Consider the following 21,545-nt stretch of genomic DNA (forward strand, 5'->3'; position numbering starts at 1 on the left):
CCACTTCGTGATTATTATGATGATTTCGCATGTCAGTTGACAGCTGAGCCGGTTGTCCTTAATCTTATTGAATCTTCGGTGTTGTCGCGCATTTCGCTGGAATCACAACGTGATCCTGAGCTTTCTAAAGTCTTCGAATATGTTCAAAGGAGATGGCCACAATCCATAGGGAGAACAAAAAGTCATCCTATCAGGAAAATATTCGACAGGCGATATGATGTCCACATACAGAAGGGATGTATTTTCGTGGGCGAAAGACTAGTTGTACCTGAATCTTGTATACAAAGTGTCCTGTCTCTGTTGCACAAATTCCACCAGGGAACATGCAAAATGAAGGAAATGGCTCATTCATCGTTCTTCTGGAACACGATGAATGAAGATATTGAAAGGGTTACATCTTCGTGTGACACATGTTTGCGATACAATAACAGGCCCAATGTACCAGGTACCGCATTCGAAACGTGGCCTATTGCATCGCAGCCTTTTGAGCATGTTCATCTTGATTTCTTCCATTTCTCAGACATGGATTTCTTGTTGCTAGTTGACGCTTACTCTCATTGGATATCTGTGTGGAGAGTGAAGAATATGCGATTTGACACCATGATTGGTTACTTAGAGGAATTTTCCTCATGCTTTGGATATCCGAAAACATATGTTACAGATAATGGCCAACCATTTGCATCTTCAGACTTCAATTCTTATTGCTCAAAGAAGAACATCAAGCTTCTTCACTCAGCTCCGTACACCCCTCAATCAAATGGTCTAGCTGAAAGGAATGTTGGGGTGGTGAAGAACTTACTACAAAAGAACTTTTTGAATCGTTCATACATCACGTTGAGAGAGATGGACAAGTTCGTTCTTGAGCTTTTAGGCAGATTAAGGAATACTCCAGTGCACGGATGTAGTCCAGCAGAACGTTTGCTCAAGTTTCGGCCAAGAACGGACATTTCCGTTTTTGACGCACCAAATGGTTTCGACAATCAGCCTATTAGTCCCGTTCCGTTTATGCCGGGGGAAAAGGTGCTTGTTGAACAACGCAAGAAACAATTCAGCCATGGATCCAAATACAAAATCGGAGAAATTGTTAAATTGATGGGCCGGAAGATGGCGAAGGTGATTGTGGACAATGACACGATTGTTGTTCATGTCTCGAAGATCAAGAAGTATCCCGACAAGGTCGGAAAAGACATCCTTGTCCGAAAAAACCCAGTGCTTGTTGGAGAGGAAGATTATCTCCCAGTGCCTGCTTATCAGGATCCAGTGGTACCTCCGAATGCGGCCTGCGACAATCGACCGGTTAGGAGATCACAAAGACCAAGATGACCACCTGACCGATATGGGCAAACTACATGAAACGGGAGTCTCTTCAACCTAAGGGGTGGAGAGTGTCGTATGCTGATTGAACTCGAACGCCAGACCTGATTATTAAATGTTGTTGGTGATTAGTCTGTGCGTCCTTCCTGTCAAACATGTCCAATATGATATAGCCGTCCTGTGGGACGCAACTTTGTATCTTCATATCACAATGTAAGTTATTGTGCTGATTATGTTACTGTGTTCCTAAATTATACATTTACGTTCGTGTTGCTGATACTGTTTTATTCCTGACTCCATTTCTTGTGTAATTGAAGAACTGAAAGAACCCGAAACTCAACACCATGTGAAAATGATGTCATACAACTCTTTGCAGTCATCTGGTACTTAATGCACAATTTTAGCCAAGTCATATTTTTTTTATTTTTTAAAGTTATTACGGTTTATTGGAACTTTCCCACCATAAACATTAGTAGCAAGCACAATCTCACAGTCTTTGTAGAGCTTGAATACTTCTCCTAGTGCAGTGTATAAACTTGTGTGCTGTCATATATATCCTTCTTCTAATTTGAAACACTTCTCTGCTTTGCAAGCTTTTAGTGCTCTTCTTAGAGTAGGCCACCATTGCTTAACCTTTAGCCACCCGAGCCTCTTTCGCATGGAACCCCCTTGCTGCCCAAGCTGATTTTCAGCAAAATGTAGAGTTTTATAAAAATTACTGTAGATCGGACGCTAATTGCCTAGACAGACAAATGATATATCGTTTTACTCAGAATGAACCATAGATTCGGACTCTTAAAATTTATGCACATTCGGTATATATATGCAGGGGGGGGGGGGGAGGAAACTGAAAATTCCAAAAAAATTTAAGAAAAAATTGGGGTTTCCCCCCCCCCCCCTGCCCATCCTGACAAAAAGTACAAGACATTGTAACAATACACATGGAAATAATCGCTGGAGTGTTAGGAACAAGAAAATAATAGCACTATCATCATATGATCAATAGAACATGACTTGTACCCCAAAAATGACATGTTTGCGGGCCACTGACTCAAGTCTCGAATTTCAACAAAATGCATAGTTACCTTCAAACAACTGTAGATCGGACGCTAATTGCCGTAGACAGACAAATGATATATCGTTGTACTCGGAATGAACCATAGATTCGGACTATATAAAATTTATGCACATTCGGTGTATATATGGAGGGGGGGGGATGAACTTGTAAATTCAAGAATTTATTTGAAAAAATGGGGGTTTCACCCCCCACCCTGACAAAAAGTACAAGACATTGTAACAATACACATGGGAATAATCGCTGGAGTGTTAGGAACACTAAAATAATTGCACTATTATCATATGACCAATAGAACATGAGTAGTTGTATTGATGCTATTATAAACCCAAAAATTGTACAAAAGAAGAGCTCAAATGATTAAACAGCCCGATTTGCCTACACTTAAAACTATGTCAAGAAGGGCATATGCCCCAATTCTTCAAGTGTGATATGCTCTTAATTTTAAGAATTCTGAATTCTAGTGTAGAAAAGAAGAAGCCTCAACAGACAGATTTGCCTACACTTAAAACTATGCCAAGTTCCCATATGATCTTATTGTTTACAGTGTGTTTTTCTGTCAAAATCCCAGGAATCTTGAATTCTAGTGTAGAAATGATGAGCCCCCCCTCAGATTGATTCTAGAGGGGGCTGACTCAAACCCAGAAGCCTCTCGATTACTAAACCAAAAATACTTATATTCTCATGCTCTTCAACTTAGAGATCAATACATTAAGGCAAGGGCAGGCTGTTTTATGTTCTTTCTAATTTTTTGATCAGTTTTATTGCCCGGGGTAAGCAACTATTTAGCTCAGCAATATATTAATCTATCAAAAAGTTTTGATCGGGAAGTTTTGCTTGCATGCCTAGTGGCTTTATATGCTGGCATACAAGAGATATAATCTACACAGAATTCACTAAAAGGGCAGAAAACTTCTATTATTATTTCTGTGTAACAGGGGGGAAATTCTTAGTAAAAGAATATTGCCCTCTTGTATGCTGTCATGCAAGCCTGAATCCAATTCTGGTTTTGCCTTGTTCTGTTAATATAAACACAAGTGAGATTTACAGAATATTTATTGCATATTTCAAAATCCAATTTTGACTGTATTTAGTTGATATAGAGCTCATAGCTCTTGGGTTCTGAGACCCAGTAGAGTGTGGTGCATAGCCCCATGGCTTTTATTGCCTTGTAATCAAGAGGTTTTTAGGTTTGAGACCTGATAAAATGTGTAAGATTGAAATACATGTGGCAAAATAATATCCCCACACGTGAGATTTTGAGAATATTCACTGTTAGCTGATATATAGTTGAGGTTTGAAACCTGGTAAAGTGTGTTGTACAACAGCATAATAGAGGAAAACTACTCTATATTGGGGATCACCAGAGCCTAGTTACTGCTGTTGTCTGGGTATAAAAGTACCAGCTCAGCCACTAACTGCTGTTATAATTGTTTTGGCATAGTTCTGTTTTTTGGACCCAGAAATTTTATATAAATAAACAATAAAAATGCCAAATCAAAAATATTGCAATCAGTGTAATAAAAATATATCTAGTTCTAATTGGTCTAGGCACCGGCATATTTGTGACTCTAAGAAATGCAGAAAAGCCACAAAAATATGTCCAAGATGCCATAAAATATTAAGCAAGGCATATTACAAAAGGCATAAGTGTAATTCTTATGTACAGTCATCAATATTGCCCCCACAACCATCTACATCTGGTCTGAAAAGGAAGCATGAAGCACCTGTTAATGCTAGAGCAGCAAAACAGCCACACTATGCACTACCTATCCATAGCAGTTTTAATGGCCAATTAAGGGATCACTGTTTTGTATCAGAGCCAAGATGTGGTATTAAGAATTTTTTGAACAGTGTAAATCCTGATGTGCAGGCAATTCTAAATGCACAAAATGGCTCTTATAAGCTGTCCCTCAAATTGTTTACACAATATAAGAAACCAAATGGCACAAAATTTACACAGCCCCACATAACAGAAACTGTACCGGTATATTCAAATACAAATTTAGACAAAATAATAAGCAGTTTGATAGATCAATTGAATATTAAACACTCTGAATTTGCAGCAAAAGAGTCTGGATGGAGCCTATGTGGATCTCCACACAAGCTCTATGTTAATATTTCTGAATTCGGCCCTTTACAAGGATCTACATATCTGCCATTACCTGCCAATATTAAAAACAAAAGAGCCGTGGTCAATATTGAAAATAATGATGAGAAATGCTTTTTGTGGTGTATTTTAGCTGCTTTGTTTCCAGTTTTAAGGCATCCTGAGAGAATAACTTATTATAAACAATATGAACACAATTTTGATGAAGCAATGGAGGGTTTAGAATATCCAATGTCTGTTCAGAATATTGATAAATTTGAAAAAAAGGCCCGGGATATCAATGGTAAACAATTATCTATTAATGTATTTATTTGTTCCACTGGTTGTGGCAATTGCTTGATAGCACCTCTCAGAATCAGTACACTTGATGATGATTCTGCTGTTCCGATTGATCTGCTCTTAATTGAAGGGGATGGCACATATCATTACACTCTGATACACAGTCTTGAAGCTTTAGTCAGAAAACAACAAGGCAAATCCAATAGAATATTCAAGTTGTGTCGAAGATGTTTAACTGTATTTGATGGTCAAAAAATGGTGAATGGGGTTCGTGAAAAAAATGCAGAAATTGCTAAAAACAAGTTAATTGAACATTTAAAATACTGTGGCAACTATAAACCTGTTCATATGGTGATGCCAATGCCAAGTGAAAATGCAAAATTCAAAAAGTTTGAAGCCTTGTTGGAACACCCAGCATATATAGTCTGTGATTTTGAATCAAATCTCAAACCTCTTGCATTCTGTAGCCCAGATCCTGAGGAATCTTCAATTACATCATATCAATTACATGAACCCTCCAGTTTTTGTTATGGGGTTGTTAGTAAAGAAGATTTATACACAGGAGCAGATGCCATCAAAGAATTTGCACATAGAATAGAAAATGAGTGCCATGACATAGCATCTAATATCTTATTAAAATCAAAACCTATGTTGCCTTTAACAGAGAAACAGATTGAAGATTTCAATAATGCAGAAAAATGCCCGGTATGTGATTCTGAATTTTCAGATATAAATATCAAGGTGAAACACCATTCTCATACAGATGGTAAATTCTTAATGGCACTGTGTAATAACTGTAATATTAAGATCCAGAGACCAAAATTTGTCCCTATATTTTGCCATGGAGCATCCAATTATGATTTTCATCATTTGATCAGGTACGAGGGGTTTGACAAGCAGAATTTAAATATTTTAGCTGAAAATGATGAGAAATATATTGCTATTAGCAAAATAATTAAAGTTAATGGTGTTCCTATTCACTTAAGATTTCTTGATTCCTACAGAATTTTATCGGCTAGCCTGGCTACACTGGCTACTCAATTATCTGATGATCAATTCAAAATCACATGTACCATGTTTCCAAATCAGGACCTGAAATTAATTAGGCGGAAGGGTGTATATCCATATGATTATGTTACAGATTTTTCTAAATTTGATGAGTGTTCTCTGCCACCACAACAAGAGTTTTACAGCAAAATCAGAGCATCTGGAATCACTGATGATGATAATCACTATGCCCAGTTGATGTGGAACAATTTAAAATGCCCGACATTTGGTGATTATCACAAGGCATATTTAAAACTTGATGTCACTCTCTTAGCTGATATACTTCAGGCATTCAGAAAATCTTCCATGCAAAATTATAAGCTGGATCCAATGTATTTTTACAGTGCGCCAGGCCTAGCATGGTCTGCAATGTTTTTGAACACTAAAATGCAATTGGATCTGGTCCAGGATCAAGATATGTATCTGTTTATGGAGCAATGTATAAGAGGGGGCATGGTGCAATGCTCTCAGAGATATGCCAGAGCTAATAACAAATATATTCCTGATTATGATCCAGCACTGCCATCAAATTATATACTGTATGTAGATGCCAACAGCCTCTATGGTTATGCTATGATGGATAAACTGCCATATGCAGGGCTTGAGTGGGTTGAAGATTTCAATATTGAAGATCTTAAGGATTTTGATGACAGTGACTATGGCCTCTTCTTAGAGGTTGATCTGACAATTCCAGATAATTTACACAACATATTTTCTGATCTGCCCCCAATTCCTGAGGTTAAGTGCTCACCTGGCTCTAAACAGAAGAAATTGATGATGACACTGGAGCCAAAACAGGATTATGTCATATATTACAAAAACCTCCAGTTCCTGATGAATCATGGTGTTCAAGTGAGCAAAGTTGGCAAAGTTTTGAGGTTCAGGCACTCAAGATGGTTGAAGCCATATATTGATACAAACACAGAGCTTCGAACATCTGCAATGAGCCAATTTGATAAGGCCTTGTTTAAATTGATGGTCAATTCTGTGTATGGCAAAACTATTGAAAATGTCAGAAAACATACTGATGTTAAAATAATTACTGACCCCAGCCTGAGCAAAAAATTGATTGCAAAGCCTAATTTCAACTACAGAAGAATTTATGATGAAAATATGGCACTTTTCAACATGAAAAAAACAAAGATTAAGTTTGATAAACCTATTTATGTAGGGGCTGTGATATTGGAATTGGCCAAATTACACATGTTAAAATTGTATTATGATGTGTTGAAGCCTTTTTATAAGGATCGTGTAAAATTGATGTACATGGACACAGATAGTTTTGTTCTTGATATTCAGACAGAAGATGTTTATCAAGATATGTCACAGCCTGAATTGCTTGAATATTTTGATAGCAGTGAACATACAAGGATTCAATTCCACAACAAAAAGGTGCCTGGCAAGTTAAAAGATGAGACACTTGGTGATGTTATTGTGGCATTTGCTGGGTTAAGGGCCAAGATGTACAGTTTTGAAACATGTTGTGGTGTTGTTGCCAAAAAAGCCAAGGGCATTGGCAGAGTGACTGTAGACAAAGAGCTTGAATTTGAAGATTTCAAAAATTGCCTCAAATCATGTAGCACAATCAGAACATCAGAAAATAGAATTCAGAGTGTGGATCACTTGTTGACTACAAATATTGTAAGAAAAGTGGCTCTGGACCCACATGATGATAAGAGATGTATTTTGTCATGTGGCATACATACTCTACCATGGGGTCATTGTGATTTGAAAAGTGGGAATCAATGCCCAATTACAGAGCATGATTTGAAATAAATAAACATGCCTATGAACTTATTTGGGTTCAAAAAACAGGCTATTATGGACCTGCCAACACCACAACCCTCTTCTGATATAATATCTAAACTAAGTGCTTTGTTAATTATTCATCTGAACAGCATACTTACAGATGTTGATGATGAAACAGGTAAAACATTGTACATATTTAACAATAATTTAAATTATTACCAATTACCTGTAGGTGGACAATTACAATTTATTACAACCCCTGAGGGTAATGTCAAGATTTCAATAGGGAGAAATATTTATAGAATTAAGCACTCAAACATGATTTCTGGCACTCTATATACTGTTTCTGCTGGTGACTGCTTATATATTGAGGTCCCGGGATCCTATGACAAGCTTATACCTTTTTTTATAGAATTAAGAATTAGATATTCAATAATAAATAACCACTAAAACAAAAATGCCTAATGATATATTTGGCCATACAAGGCATGAAGATCACAGTGATGAGATTCTGATGCTTGATGTCAGAGCGAAAAAATTAAGAAGTGATTTACAAGCTTTACAAACCACACTCAATGCCAGTCTTCAATTAGAAATTACAAATTTACAATCACAATGCATGGACCCTCTTCTTAAAATTGATTCTGAACTCAAATTGTTGCTTCAGAAATATACTGATTTGGCCACATTGGATAATTTTCAAAGTTTAGAAGAGGCTGTAGCAGCTCTTCAAGTCAAATTTAAGACCCAGGCCACCAACTCTGAGCAATTGAAACAACAATTGGAGGAACAGATTAATAATGTTCAGGCACAGCTCCAAACAATTGTCAAAAGCATAAAACCACAAGAAGATTTTGATCTAGTGATTTGCACTCTAAAGGAACAGATTCAGTCACTCCAGATACCTAATCTGGACCCTCCGAACAATGCCATAGCCGAGGTTAAAGAAAAAATTGAGACACTTGAAAATTTTATGAACTTGCCATCTTCTGATGCTTTGAGTGCAATAACTCGGAGTGTTGCCAATATTAAGCTGCAACTTGAAACATATGAAGATTTTGGAAAAATTCAAAGTACCATAACCCATCTTGAGGGTACAATAGCAGCAGTGCAAAGTGATTTGGCAAATGTACAAGAAACTCTAGAATCCCGCTTGCCTGGGATTGTAGATACCCTTGTTAGTGTCCAGCAACAGATCACAAAGCTTGAAAACCTCAACACTGAATCTGAGCTATCTCATTTTCATCACTTGATTGATGATATCCAAACAAAGCTTGAAATTTTACAACAATCAACACCCACTCAGGCAGATATAGCCCTGCTTCAAGATGCTATGCGTGGTGTGGCTGATGCTTCTGAATTAAACAATGTGAAATTGGCACTTGAATCTTTGCAAAATACTGTATCAAATCTTCCTACATCACAGGAACTTAAAAATATAAAGAGCAGTGAATCGCATATTGAAATCAGAAGATATCAAGAATATCCAGGCAGAGATCAAACAACTTACTCAGACAGTGGCTACTCTACCAACTAATCAACATATTAATGAACTGCATGCCCTGTTTGAGGATATCAGAAGACAGGTCCATGATCTTACTGCTCAAAATTCAAAATTGGCAGTTGTTGAAAATTTACAGCAAATTGTAGCTAATATCAAGCAACAGCTAGGGACCATGGAATCCAATCAAGCAAATGCTTTGTCTGTTTTTACCACCCAGCTACAAGAAATTGTGCAACAATACAAGAAACTTGTTGTGGACATAAAAATCAAGCCAGGCCATGATGATGTTGTTAGGACCATCAATGAGCACCTTGAATCTGTAACAAGCAGATTGCTCACAGCAGAAAAAGAAATAACAGGCATAATCGAGAATCCTAAACATACAGTAATTCTTGAATTGTACAGCATCCCCAACAAAGAATATGATTCACCATTTACACCAGGAGGCAAAATATATATGCTGTCCCCTGCACAATTTTATTACCAGTTTTTTGTTGGGGGCACACTTAGACCAATCAAGATCAAATATTGGCTTCAACCACAGGCACACCACTACCCTACCTTATCAATAACAAATGCTGATAACAAAGCAAAAATCACCAGTGTAGAATTGGAGGATTTTACAGACCCCAATACATTAGAAACATCTTATGTTGAAGATGATGGCTCTCTGGAATTTCATATACAAATAGGAGACAAATTATATTTAGAAAATCCTGTAGTATCAGCTGCTGAACACCCCATAGTTGCAATATTCTTGTTTTCATATTATGTCTAGACAAATTATTGTTGATGAATTACACAGACAAGCCAGACATAATTTTAAGAGACTGCCAGTAGTCACAAAAGGCATAGATGATTTATGGCAGAGCGACTTGATTGAGATGGCAAGTGGACAGCTGAAAAACTTAGACAAAATCAACAAGGGCTACAAGTATCTACTCACTGTAATAGACACATTTTCAAAATTTGCCTGGGCTGTGCCACTCAAATCCAAGACTGGAAAATATGTTACAGAAGCCTTCAGGACAATCATCAATCAGAGTGGAAGATCACCGCGCTATTTGCAAACAGATAATGGCAAAGAATTTTATAATTCAGTGTTTCAACAATTTATTAAAAGCCAATCAATACAACATTATTCGAGTTACAGTGATCTCAAGGCCTCAATTGTAGAGAGATTCAACAAAACCCTAAAAAATCTTATGTATAAACAATTTACACTTCAAGGTAATTATAAATGGATTAATATTCTTCCAGAACTTCTACAAAAATATAACAACTCGGTCCATTCCACAATCAACATGAAACCCTCTGAAGTAACTTCATCTGATGAGCAAAAATTGATCAGTACTGTTTATTATCCTAAATATCAGCCAACAACAAGAAAAGCCAAATACAGGGTGGGTGATCAAGTAAGAATCAGTAAATATAAGCACTTATTCAAAAGAGGTTTTACAAGAAACTGGAGCACTGAATTATTTACAGTGGTTCAAGTTAAACCTGGGACCCTTAACACATATATAATAAAAGATCACCGAGGAGAAATTCTCAAAGGCAGGTTCTATGAAGAAGAACTCAACAAAACTAAACAGCCTGACACATATCTCATAGAAAAAATCATCCGCAGAAAAGGCAACAAGTTATTTGTCAAATGGCTAGGACTTCCAGAACACAGCTGGATCGATGCAGACAAAGTGATAATATGAACACCTGGGATGTTATAAAAAGGCTGCCAGAACCTGAACAGCAGAATAAGAGAAATGGAAAATTGCTGCCTGATAATATTAGGTGTCTTATTGTTGGGCCATCGGCTTGTGGTAAAACTACACTAATGGTTGATAATTTTTTATTGGCACCCAACTGGTTAGACTGGAAAAAACAGGCACTTGTATGTCTTCTCTAAGAGCTTGGAACAATTAAAATATCAGCAGCTGATGAAGCTATATGATGGATTGGATATTGCCACTTTTGAATCAGATGTTAAGCCACTCCATGAATGTCTCGATAATTCTGTTGTTGTGTTTGATGACATTATACTGGATAATCAAAACAAGGTTAGAAATTTCTTTACACAGGGCCGGCACAAAAACATTGATTGCTTCTACCTGGCACAGACTTTTTCTAAAATTCCGAAGCAGCTGATCCGAGACAACAGCAATTTTATATGTGTGTTTCATCAAGACCATACCAACCTCAAACACATACATGATGAATATGTAGGTGGTGACTTGAGCTACAATGATTTTTCCAAGATTTGCAGTAGGTGCTGGAACCAGGACAGTTATGGGTTTGTCACAATTGATATGACAAGAAAACCCAATAGTGGTAAATATAGAAATAAAATCAACAATTTTCTAGACATTGAAACATAAATAAATAACCATGAAAAGGCCAATGATTGATGATCTTAAATTAAGAGATTATCTTGTAAAAAGATTTAAGGGATGGAAATCAGAGAACCGAGGTTTTTATGAGCAACACAAGCGCACAGAACAGCCTATTATTGATGCTATTGGTGAATTAGGTAAAAATATCAAAACTGTTACAGAGCAAAATCAAAATTTGATCACAGAGCTTGTACCTGTAGCTGCAAGAAACATATTAGATTATCCATTCACCCCACTTTCCAGTATTCATACACCTAGTCCTGTTGGTCCTCGAAGAATTGAAGCTACTCAGGATCCTATTGAATTGGGTCTTCTTGCTCAAAAATATTTAAGCACACCTAAAGACAACAAATATGAGTTCTTTGGCTTATATGCTGACACAGAGCGTGATGGTAGCATCGTACATAGAATTGGCAATTTCAGAGTAACATTTATGGGAGATGATCTGATTGTATATTCAGAATCTCATCTTGGAGAAAAAGGTGCTTTTGTTAAGTATCCTGGAACACCTGGATTGTGGGAACTGATGACTAGGAAGAGACCTGGCAGCTATACAGATCAAGATTATGAGCATTACAAAGAAATATTAATAAAATCAGATGCTCTATACCAGAACAATGATCCCACACAAAAAAGAGTCAAGTCTAGCAGTGGAGCAAAATATAACAACTTAATCAAGCCCATATGGTCACAAATCAAGACAGGTAGTGGAATCAAACAATACAACACCCTGCCTAAAGAATTTGTGTGGGTTGATGATGTCAGGAAACTTGTAGATAGGTTATTGGTAATAGCTGGGGAGGAAAATGCTGGCAACCACAATTTTTACAATGAAAAGGTTGGAATTATGGACATGATAAGCACAAAATTGTCTAATTTTATAGTGAATGACACTAAGGGGATTGGATATCTTATAAAAATTATTAATACTCTACCACCTAAATTTTGGAATATTTCTGAGGGTCGGGGGCTTGTTAATGACATTATAAACAAGCTGCCATTTGAACTACACATTCCGGGCTATCAGTATTGTGGTCCAGGCACAAAATTGGACCATAGATTAAACAGAGGGGACCCTGGTGTTAATCCCCTAGATGCTGCTTGTAGAGACCATGACATAGCATACAACACACATTCTGATCTTGGCAAGAGACATGTTGCAGACAAGAAATTAGAAGAGGCTGCATTTGGTAGATTTGTAAGCAAAGATGCTATGCTGAAAGAATAGCAGCATTGGGGACCACCATAGCTATGAATACCAAACAAAAATTGGGGTGGGGGTTGTGAATATATATATAATAAACCTACAATGAAGGCCAAGGGTGTTATGTATCAGGTACCTTATGCAGGTCTTAAATCTCTTAAAACTATTGATAGTCTTTTAACCAAAAAGCAGCGCAAGAAAAAAAGCTCTTGTCTTGCAAAGGGGCATGGTATGAAATTGTTACTTAGTACCCCTCAATTAAAAAAATTACAGCAATCCAGGAAAAAATCGCATGTAGGGGGATTTATATTTACTATCCCTGCCATCTTAGCTGCTCTCGGGGCTGTTGGGAGCTTGGCTGGGGGATCAGCTGCCATAGCAAAAACAGTAATAGATGCCAAGAAGAATAAGGCAGAATTAGATGACAGAGGCGCCATAACCTGGCCATGGAGAAACAAGGCAAAGGTGTTGAGAGAGCCATGAATAAGTTTAAAAAAACAAGAGCCGCTTACAAACCAAGATATTGAAGCTTTAATCAAGCCACTGGGCATCAAACATTTTAGAGGTGTGTACATGTCTGATTCTTTGCCAGAGCAACCACTCAACAAGGAGTGTGGCATTGTTAATTTGGATAAGTACAAAAATCAGGGCACTCACTGGATCTGCTATCTTAAATATTTAAAAAAATGAGGCATTTGTGTTTGATTCATTTGGAGGTGTTCCACCTGAAAATTTAGTAAAATATCTAAATTCAGCTAATCTTTATTACAATAATGCCCGTGTTCAAAATTTCAAAGATGTTAATTGTGGACATTTGTGTTTATCTGTTCTTAGATATATGTCTCAAATAAATAAACCATCAATTGAAAATTTTCAAAAGGCCTTGTGGTATTTAAAACATCATGGGGGTATTCCATCTCACCAGCCAAAATTCAATATTGAAACTCAGATTACATGATGACATAGTGTATCCCAAAACAATAGCTCTGAGAGCATTTTATGGCATGTACTTGATCCCTAATATTACACACCACAACAACACAATTGCAGTTGGTGATCAAAAAATTGTCATCACTCCAGGGCAATATAATCTATCCACTCTAAATGCTCAATTACCCAGAGGTGTAGTGTTAAGTCAAAATTCTGTCACTCACAGAGTAGAGATTGTATCTGCTACAGAGACAGTGGATCTGGGTACTATAGGAGAGCTGTTAGGTTTTGAGAACAACACAAAACTTGAACCCGCCATCAAACACACTGCTATTAATATACCTAAATTCTTAGCCATAGAGACTCTGAATATTCACTGTAATGTGGCCGAGGGTATGATCACCAAATCAAATGGCATAGGCACTCACAAACAAACTGGCATCATTGCAACATTCAAACCCAATTCTGAATTTATGGAGCCAATCATCTACAATCCATCGCCAACATTATATTTTCCTGTGTGCCACAACAGAATAGACTACATTGAATTGATGGTCACTAATGAAAAAAAAGAATTAGTTGATTTTGCTGGAGCCACAACAACTGCTATCATAGAAATTAATATTTAAATAAAAATACATACAAGAAAAAAATGGAAAATATTGAGAGTTATGAGCTACAATCATTCCCCCCAAACAGGAGGACATTTGCAAATTTAAATCAACCCAACACAGAGATTGAGGTTGATCTTGATGTAGGGGATGGCTTTATACACCCCCACAGAGCAGATCTATACATCAAATTTGATGTTGTAAAACTCGATGGTACAGATTATCCGGCAAATTCAAATATAAGATTGGTAGATAATTTTGTGCCACATCTGTTCTCTGAAATTGAGATCAGAAAACATGGTGTTGTTATAAACAGAGTAGATTATCCGGGTATTACCTCCACAGCTTTGGCCACACTAAAATTATCCAAAACCGAGGCTTCTTACTACAAAATAGGTGGATTTGAGGCTGGTGATAAGATATTATCTAAAAACCACACAGTGCTGTTCCCGATGCGCCTGTTGCCAGGATTCTTCTCAGATTACAAAGATATTATGTGGAAGGGTGGTTTAAGAATCACATTTAGAAGAGCTGCCAATGATAATAATGCTTTGATGAGGTACAGTACATTAAACTCTACAGGGGAAGCTCTGCCTAATACCCTACCTGATGAGGGCAAATGCATTATTCAGACTATGGAGCTAAGAATCCCGGTTGTTGAATATGAAGCCAGTTATGCTCTTAAATACAAAGCAGATATAATAAAAATCCACAAGTATTTTTACAATTTTATACATATCAATGTGTACAGAAACCTGCCACTGGTACCTATTATGAGTTTGATGCTACAAATTCATTCTCCAGTATACAATATGACATGCCGGATTTTGTGGTGGTACTGTTTCAGACTGGAAGACACAATAATCAAGAAAAAAATTCAAGTAAATTTGATAACTGCAACATCAAGAACATTTATCTTAAAAATGGCAGAAATGAGGTATTTCCTAGAGAAAATTATAATTTAGACATGTCCAAGGATGATTTCCTTAAATTATATGAGGCATTTACATCATACAAAAGGGTCACTACTGGCAATACTGACATGTATTACACACCAGATGAATTCAAAGCACAGAGACCCATGTTTGTCCTCAACACTTCAAAAAGAAAACAAGTTGTGGTTAATGACAGGACAAACATTAAAATTATCTGTGAATTCCATAATACACTCCCTGATGACACCATATGTAGTGTTATTCTCATAGGTGAAAAATCATATGTTTATGATGTAAGAAATGAGAGAGTCACAGAGCAATTCTAGAAGTCCGACTCAAACACAGAAGCCTCATGATTACAAGGCAATAATACCAACATTTTGCCGTTAGGGAGGCCCACACACTCTACCAGGTTTGAAAGCTGGGGGGGCCTTTTGATTATAAAACATATAAGCCATGGAACTATGTCTACAGCACTTCTGCTATTTGCAGGAAAGCTCAAAAAACACAGCACTTCTGCTATTTGCAGGAAAGCTCAAAAAACACAGCACTTCTGCTATTTGCAGGAAAGCTCAAAAAACACAGCACTTCTGCTATTTGCAGGAAAGCTCAAAAAACACAGCACTTCTGCTATTTGCAGGAAAGCTCAAAAAACACAGCACTTCTGCTATTTGCAGGAAAGCTCAAAAAACACAGCACTTCTGCTATTTGCAGGAAAGCTCAAACACAGAAATATGCAATGAATATTCTGTAAGTTACACACTCGGGTATATATTAGCACAACAAGACAAAACCAGAATTGTGCTCAGGCTTGCATGACAACATACAAGAGGGCAATATTCTCTTTACTAAGAATTTCCCTTGGAGTTAATGACATGATGGATGGCATGCAATTTTCCCTGAAAGGGCACAGTGTAGATTATATCTCTTGCATGCCAGCAGATATAATCTCCCAGGCGTGCATAATATTGCTGGCCGGGACATGGAATTGATCAAGATTAGAAAGAACATGCAAGCAATTTGCATGCCTGCCCTTGCCTTAATGTATTGATCTCTAAAGTTGAAGAGCATGAGAATATAAGTATTTTTGGTTTAGTAATCGAGAGGCTTCTGGGTTTGAGTCAGCCCCCTCTAGAATCAATCTGAGGGGGGGGCTCATCATTTCTACACTAGAATTCAAGATTCCTGGGATTTTGACAGAAAAACACACTGTAAACAATAAGATCATATGGGAACTTGGCATAGTTTTAAGTGTAGGCAAATCTGTCTGTTGAGGCTTCTTCTTTTCTACACTAGAATTCAGAATTCTTAAAATTAAGAGCATATCACACTTGAAGAATTGGGGCATATGCCCTTCTTGACATAGTTTAAGTGTAGGCAAATCGGGCTGTTTAATCATTTGAGCTCTTCTTTTGTACAATTTTTGGGTTTATAATAGCATCAATACAACTACTACCACGACTTGTAACCCCAAAACGACATGTCTGCGTGCCACTGGCTCTTTCAGAATATACGTAAGTGCACATTTGGTCAAAAAGTCATTGGAAAATAAATCTTCCTCTTTCTTGCATCTGTGGCACCTTTCTAATTTTAGACAATGCAGGTCACATTGCAGCAACTTGAAAAACATGTGCTTGGCAACGAAGACCTGTTTTCATCTTGCTTTCGAACTTTTCTTTGTAATAGCGCAGTTTTCCTCAAGGCCTCTCCCCCCCCCCCCTTGTGGCGACATGGGGAAAATGCCTTGTGACCTTGGGTACCGAGCAGCAAACTAGTTTCCAGTGGTGGAAGAAAAGAATTGCTAACAAATCCAGCCTTTGTTTGTCGGAATTCTTTTTCCTTTGTGAGGAAGCTGCCATTTCCCCTGCTTTTTTTTGCTCGACGTCAAGACATGCGAGAGTCATAATTGTTTAATATGTGTGTAAAAGAAGAAAATTTCAAATCCATCCAAAAATAGCAACATTATAACGTAAAAACTACGAGCATGCTAGATGATCTCGATCGGGATGCAAGGGGTTACATGTAGGATCTTGATCAAGATGCTCGGGATGCAAAAGGTTAAACTTGATTTTGAACACTTTTTACTTCAAATGTTGGCTGCTGCTTCTTGTCGGTGCTGAGAGCTAAAGGCAAATATTTCAGGAATGTTTTCCTTCTTCCCCTGAATGATATTTCCTGCTGACTACTACAACAAGCTGAAATGGAGAATGTTGCTTTCTCTGTCAGTTGATGCAGCTTAGCTCAAGCAATAGAATGGCTATCTCAGGTCAAAATGACCAAAATGTGGAATCTTTATCTTTCTCTCACCCATTCACTTATATCTCCAAAAAGCAAAAGTAAGCAGTTACTCTCTTTACTTTACATCCAGGCAATCTAGGCCCTTGAGATCTTACTACTTGCAATTGCTGGTTAGACTTTGTCACATAGTAAAATAATTATTAAAGAAGAATACACAATCATATTTTATGTACAAAAGAGATGTATTTATTTTTAAATTTACATGATCCTAATTAACAATAATTCATAGCAATATAAATGTGCCTATTCTCACTTAGGCTACTAAACAACATTCTCTTCATTCCTAAATCTACTTTATAAACAATAGTTTCTATTTCCTCACAGATGATTATCACTAAATTAATCATTCTTCACCAGGAGTTCTACGTATTCAGTCAGTTTTGATATATGAAGTTGTTCCTAAAAAGGAAAAAAATAAATATTTCATTACCAAATCGGCTGGAGGTTCTAAAACAACATAACAATAATGTGTTAAGTTATAAGTAGAATTGGTATTTAATTTACAATAAGTTTGTTCCTGATCATAAAGTGCAAATTTATATGCAGTATATGTATTTGTAAACATAAAACCTAAATATGCAGGTTTTTTTCATGAAGAGAAAAACATTGTCAGAATTGTTGTAACATTATCCCTAGCTTACCTAAGGTGACAGCCTGCCACTTAATGCTTTTCAATTGATTGATTTACTTTATTTTACTTTGCTTTTTGTGCCACTTTTGGCCAATTTGCGAAGATGGGGATGAGTGATGATATGAAATTGATGAATGGACACTCGCAAACAACCACGCCCAGGCCTGGATTCGAACCTGGGACCTTTGGCAACATAGCACGATGTGCTACCCACTCTGGCACAGGGGCCTGCTTTCAATTTTTCAAATGTGAACATTTTTGTAAAAAAAATTGAAAATAATTTCATTGTTCCATAGGATGTGTTCCCAATGTTTCTGTATTACTTTTGTTCATAAAAATCATGAGACAAAATTCATATGACTAGTTTTGAAAGTGACTATTCAACTGTTTAAAGGTATGTATTTTAATATTAATATAAAGTAACAAGTTAGGTAGAAAATAAAATGCAAGGTGTATTTTCCCCAACTAGTAATTTTGCTAGAGATGTAATTGAGCCTATTCAGAATGCCCCCCCCCCCCAAAGTGCCGATAATATAAATGTTTTCTGCCTTCGAATTGCAGATACACATTTGAGATCTCACACTTTGCTTGATTTACCTGTGTTCCTTAAAATAAATTAGCAAGTGGTCTCGTAAAAAAAAAAGACAGAATATGTGCAATAAAATGAAAATAGCTCCGCTGTGTAGAAATAACACAAGCTACAAATATCCGGTACATGGTTTCTTATCGTTTAACTGTTTGGTAGAGTTTGCTTGTATTTATTGAGGAGAATAATTATACTGAAGGAACACCTTTACTAACCTTTAAAGTTGTATCCCTACTTCGTAATCCAACTATGCCAGTAGTCAGACTATTGTCATTGAGAACTACAGTGTAAGGAATACCCATTTCATCATTTCTGAAAAAAGAAAGTAAAAATAATTACAGCAATTAGGCTGGGATAATTGGGAAGTGTAGGTTTGAAATTAATAACCGTGTTATTTCTAGAGTGGTCTTTTGAATAGTTCCCTAAGTTGAAATACAAATAATTCCCTCTAACACAAAAAGTAGGTCAAGCTTACACCAGTTTTCTTATCGATTCTGATACAATGGAACTCCGATTTTACATTTTTCCACATCTTGATGGTCTCAATGTGAAATGTTACAAAATTTTCCTCGATTTTACATTTTTCCTTCATTTTAAGTTTTTTTCCCAGCTTGGTCCTTGAACAACTCAAGAGAAGTGTAGAATACGATATTTACAGTGGAACAATGAGTTCTGGATAATTTTCAGGAGCTCCATGAGCAAATGTCACTCCAGAAAAGTATCAGCTTACCCCTAATAAAAAGGTAAATTTGTGCATCAGAGGTTTTTGTAAAAATAAACTTCAAATATATAATTTTCTTTGAAGGCAGAAGTCAAATGTCGGCATCTCCGTCAGCGCTGCCCGCCAAGCTTCTCCCGATCTCTCGGCTGAAGATCGAAATGAACGCACGGTATTAATTATGGAGGTTCAGATCTGAATTCATTAAACCAAGATCTGTTGAAGGCAAATTAATATTTCTTCAGCAAAACTTTATGTAGAAAACTGTCACTAACAATAACATCCATCTAAAACAGAAAATGGTAATATTACACTTGGTTTGAACCTACCTAGCAAACTGTGATTCAAGGGATTTCTTCACAGCATCGGGTAATAAGAGCGTGCTTATTCCAACCTTTCTCAGTCTTCTTGCTAACATCAAGGCCAGTTCTTTTAATATTTCTGCTTGGTTTTTATCTGCAAATAAAAAAATTCAGCGTGTAAACGGAGTTGAAAGTTGCTCAGCATGTGGAACTAGTTGCAGTTCCTAAAACAGAACTTAAGTTCCCACACCTTGGTTTTGACTTGTACGTTTGATCCCGAACTTCATCAATATGCCATTAGTGCATAACTGCAGGTAATGGTGGGGATAGACTAAAAGAAAATCCAAAGCTTCATGTACTCTGCAATTATTTTCCTGTAGTTTACGGTTATTGCAAGCATAAGAAAACAGTTTTTCGTTGTGATGTTTCAGGAGAACACACGCTCCCTTCATCAGACATTTATTTTCATTTGACTAAAAAAAAATATTGTTTGGAATAATGAGTATCGTATTGCAAGTTTTGACGTTGAAAATTTATATCCTAGTGTCCCAATAGAAGGTGCCACAGATGCATTACACAGATAGCTTATTGAGATGAAGGTTAACCCAGTAGAATCATGGGAAATGGTTTGATGGTTTACTGTATGTGCAAAATATAATTACTTTATATTTGATGGCAAAATCTATCAGCAAAGTAATGGTCCATCAATGGGAAACCCAGTATCCGGAATCATCTCCAGCATTTTCCTTCATTCCATAGAATATCCAATTGTTAATGAGATAGGTGCAGATATCATACTCTACATCAGATATGTAGATGATGTGCTATTTATTGCTAAAAATGAGAAAACCATCATGGACTTATTTAAATTGTTAAATGAATCACATCGTCGCATAAAATTCACTTGCGAACCCATGAATAACAATGTAATTTCTTTCCTTGATCTGCAAATTAAGACAACTGACACAACAATTCAAACATCAGTCCATAGGAAAAAATTAGCAGGGGAAAAATACATCCATGCCAATTCAGAACATTCACGTACAACAATGGATAATATATTTTTTTTTTCCTGAGAGCACAAAGACTATGTTTTAATAATAAGTATATCAAAAATGAAGAAGAAAGACTTTTTAATATAGCAAAAGAAAATGGCTTTCACACTAACAGAGTAAACCAAATCAAAAAACAATTCACAAGAAAACTAAAGGAAAAGATAAATACAAAGATGACAAAAAAAATCTGTTAAAATAAATTTGTGTGCATTCCATTCCACAAGGGGTTCTCACATAAAATTGCCAAAATTTTTTGAAGATTTAATTTCAAAATTGTTTTTAGATCACCAAGAAGTTTGGAATGTATATTTAATGAATTCAAAATGAGAAACTCTCTATCAGATGTGGAAAGCACAGGAATATATAGTATAAGTTGTTCATGTTCAAAGGATTATGTAGGACAAACAGCAAGGAAATGGCAATAAGATGGCATGAACACGATTTGGACATTATAAATCTAAAACCAAGAACAGGTATGTCAGCTCACATCATCGAAGAAAAGCATTTGATTATAAAGATTGACGGGAAACATAGAGTTGAATGTCTGGGAAGCTTCATTCATTGCAGAAGAACACTGGAATAAATTAAATAATAAAAATGGTAACATAGATCCAGTATGGAGTTTTCTTTTTCACAAATGGAGTAAGCCACCATCTTTAAAATTTAATGTAACAGAAAACATCAAGAGACTTTGTGAAAACAATGATGACTTCATTGTTTTCACAAAGTCTCTTGATGTTTTCTGTTACATTAAATTTTAAAGATGGTGGCTTACTCCATTTGTGAAAAAGAAATGACTTTGAATTT

At 36.5% G+C, this 21,545-nt stretch overlaps 1 protein-coding gene across 3 annotated transcripts in view; it reads right to left on the reverse strand.

Moving 5' to 3' along the window:
- Positions 1–17,651: 17,651 nt before the first annotated feature.
- PolG2 (DNA polymerase subunit gamma-2, mitochondrial) overlaps positions 17,652–21,545 on the reverse strand; it is a 29,395-nt gene continuing 25,501 nt past the window's right edge. For all 3 annotated transcript variants that reach the window (XM_083125925.1, XM_083125926.1, XM_083125924.1), the window contains 3 exons: positions 19,711–19,837; positions 18,879–18,975; positions 17,652–17,845 (listed from right to left, as the gene is read on the reverse strand). In XM_083125925.1, coding sequence (XP_082982051.1) covers positions 17,786–17,845; positions 18,879–18,975; positions 19,711–19,837 — 284 coding nt within the window. In that variant the 3' untranslated portion in view covers positions 17,652–17,785. The remainder of the gene's footprint in view (positions 17,846–18,878; positions 18,976–19,710; positions 19,838–21,545) is intronic.

The sequence above is a fragment of the Lepisma saccharinum genome, chromosome 7 (assembly GCF_977018435.1).
Source record: "Lepisma saccharinum chromosome 7, izLepSacc3.1, whole genome shotgun sequence".
Classification (NCBI taxonomy): domain Eukaryota; kingdom Metazoa; phylum Arthropoda; class Insecta; order Zygentoma; family Lepismatidae; genus Lepisma; species Lepisma saccharinum.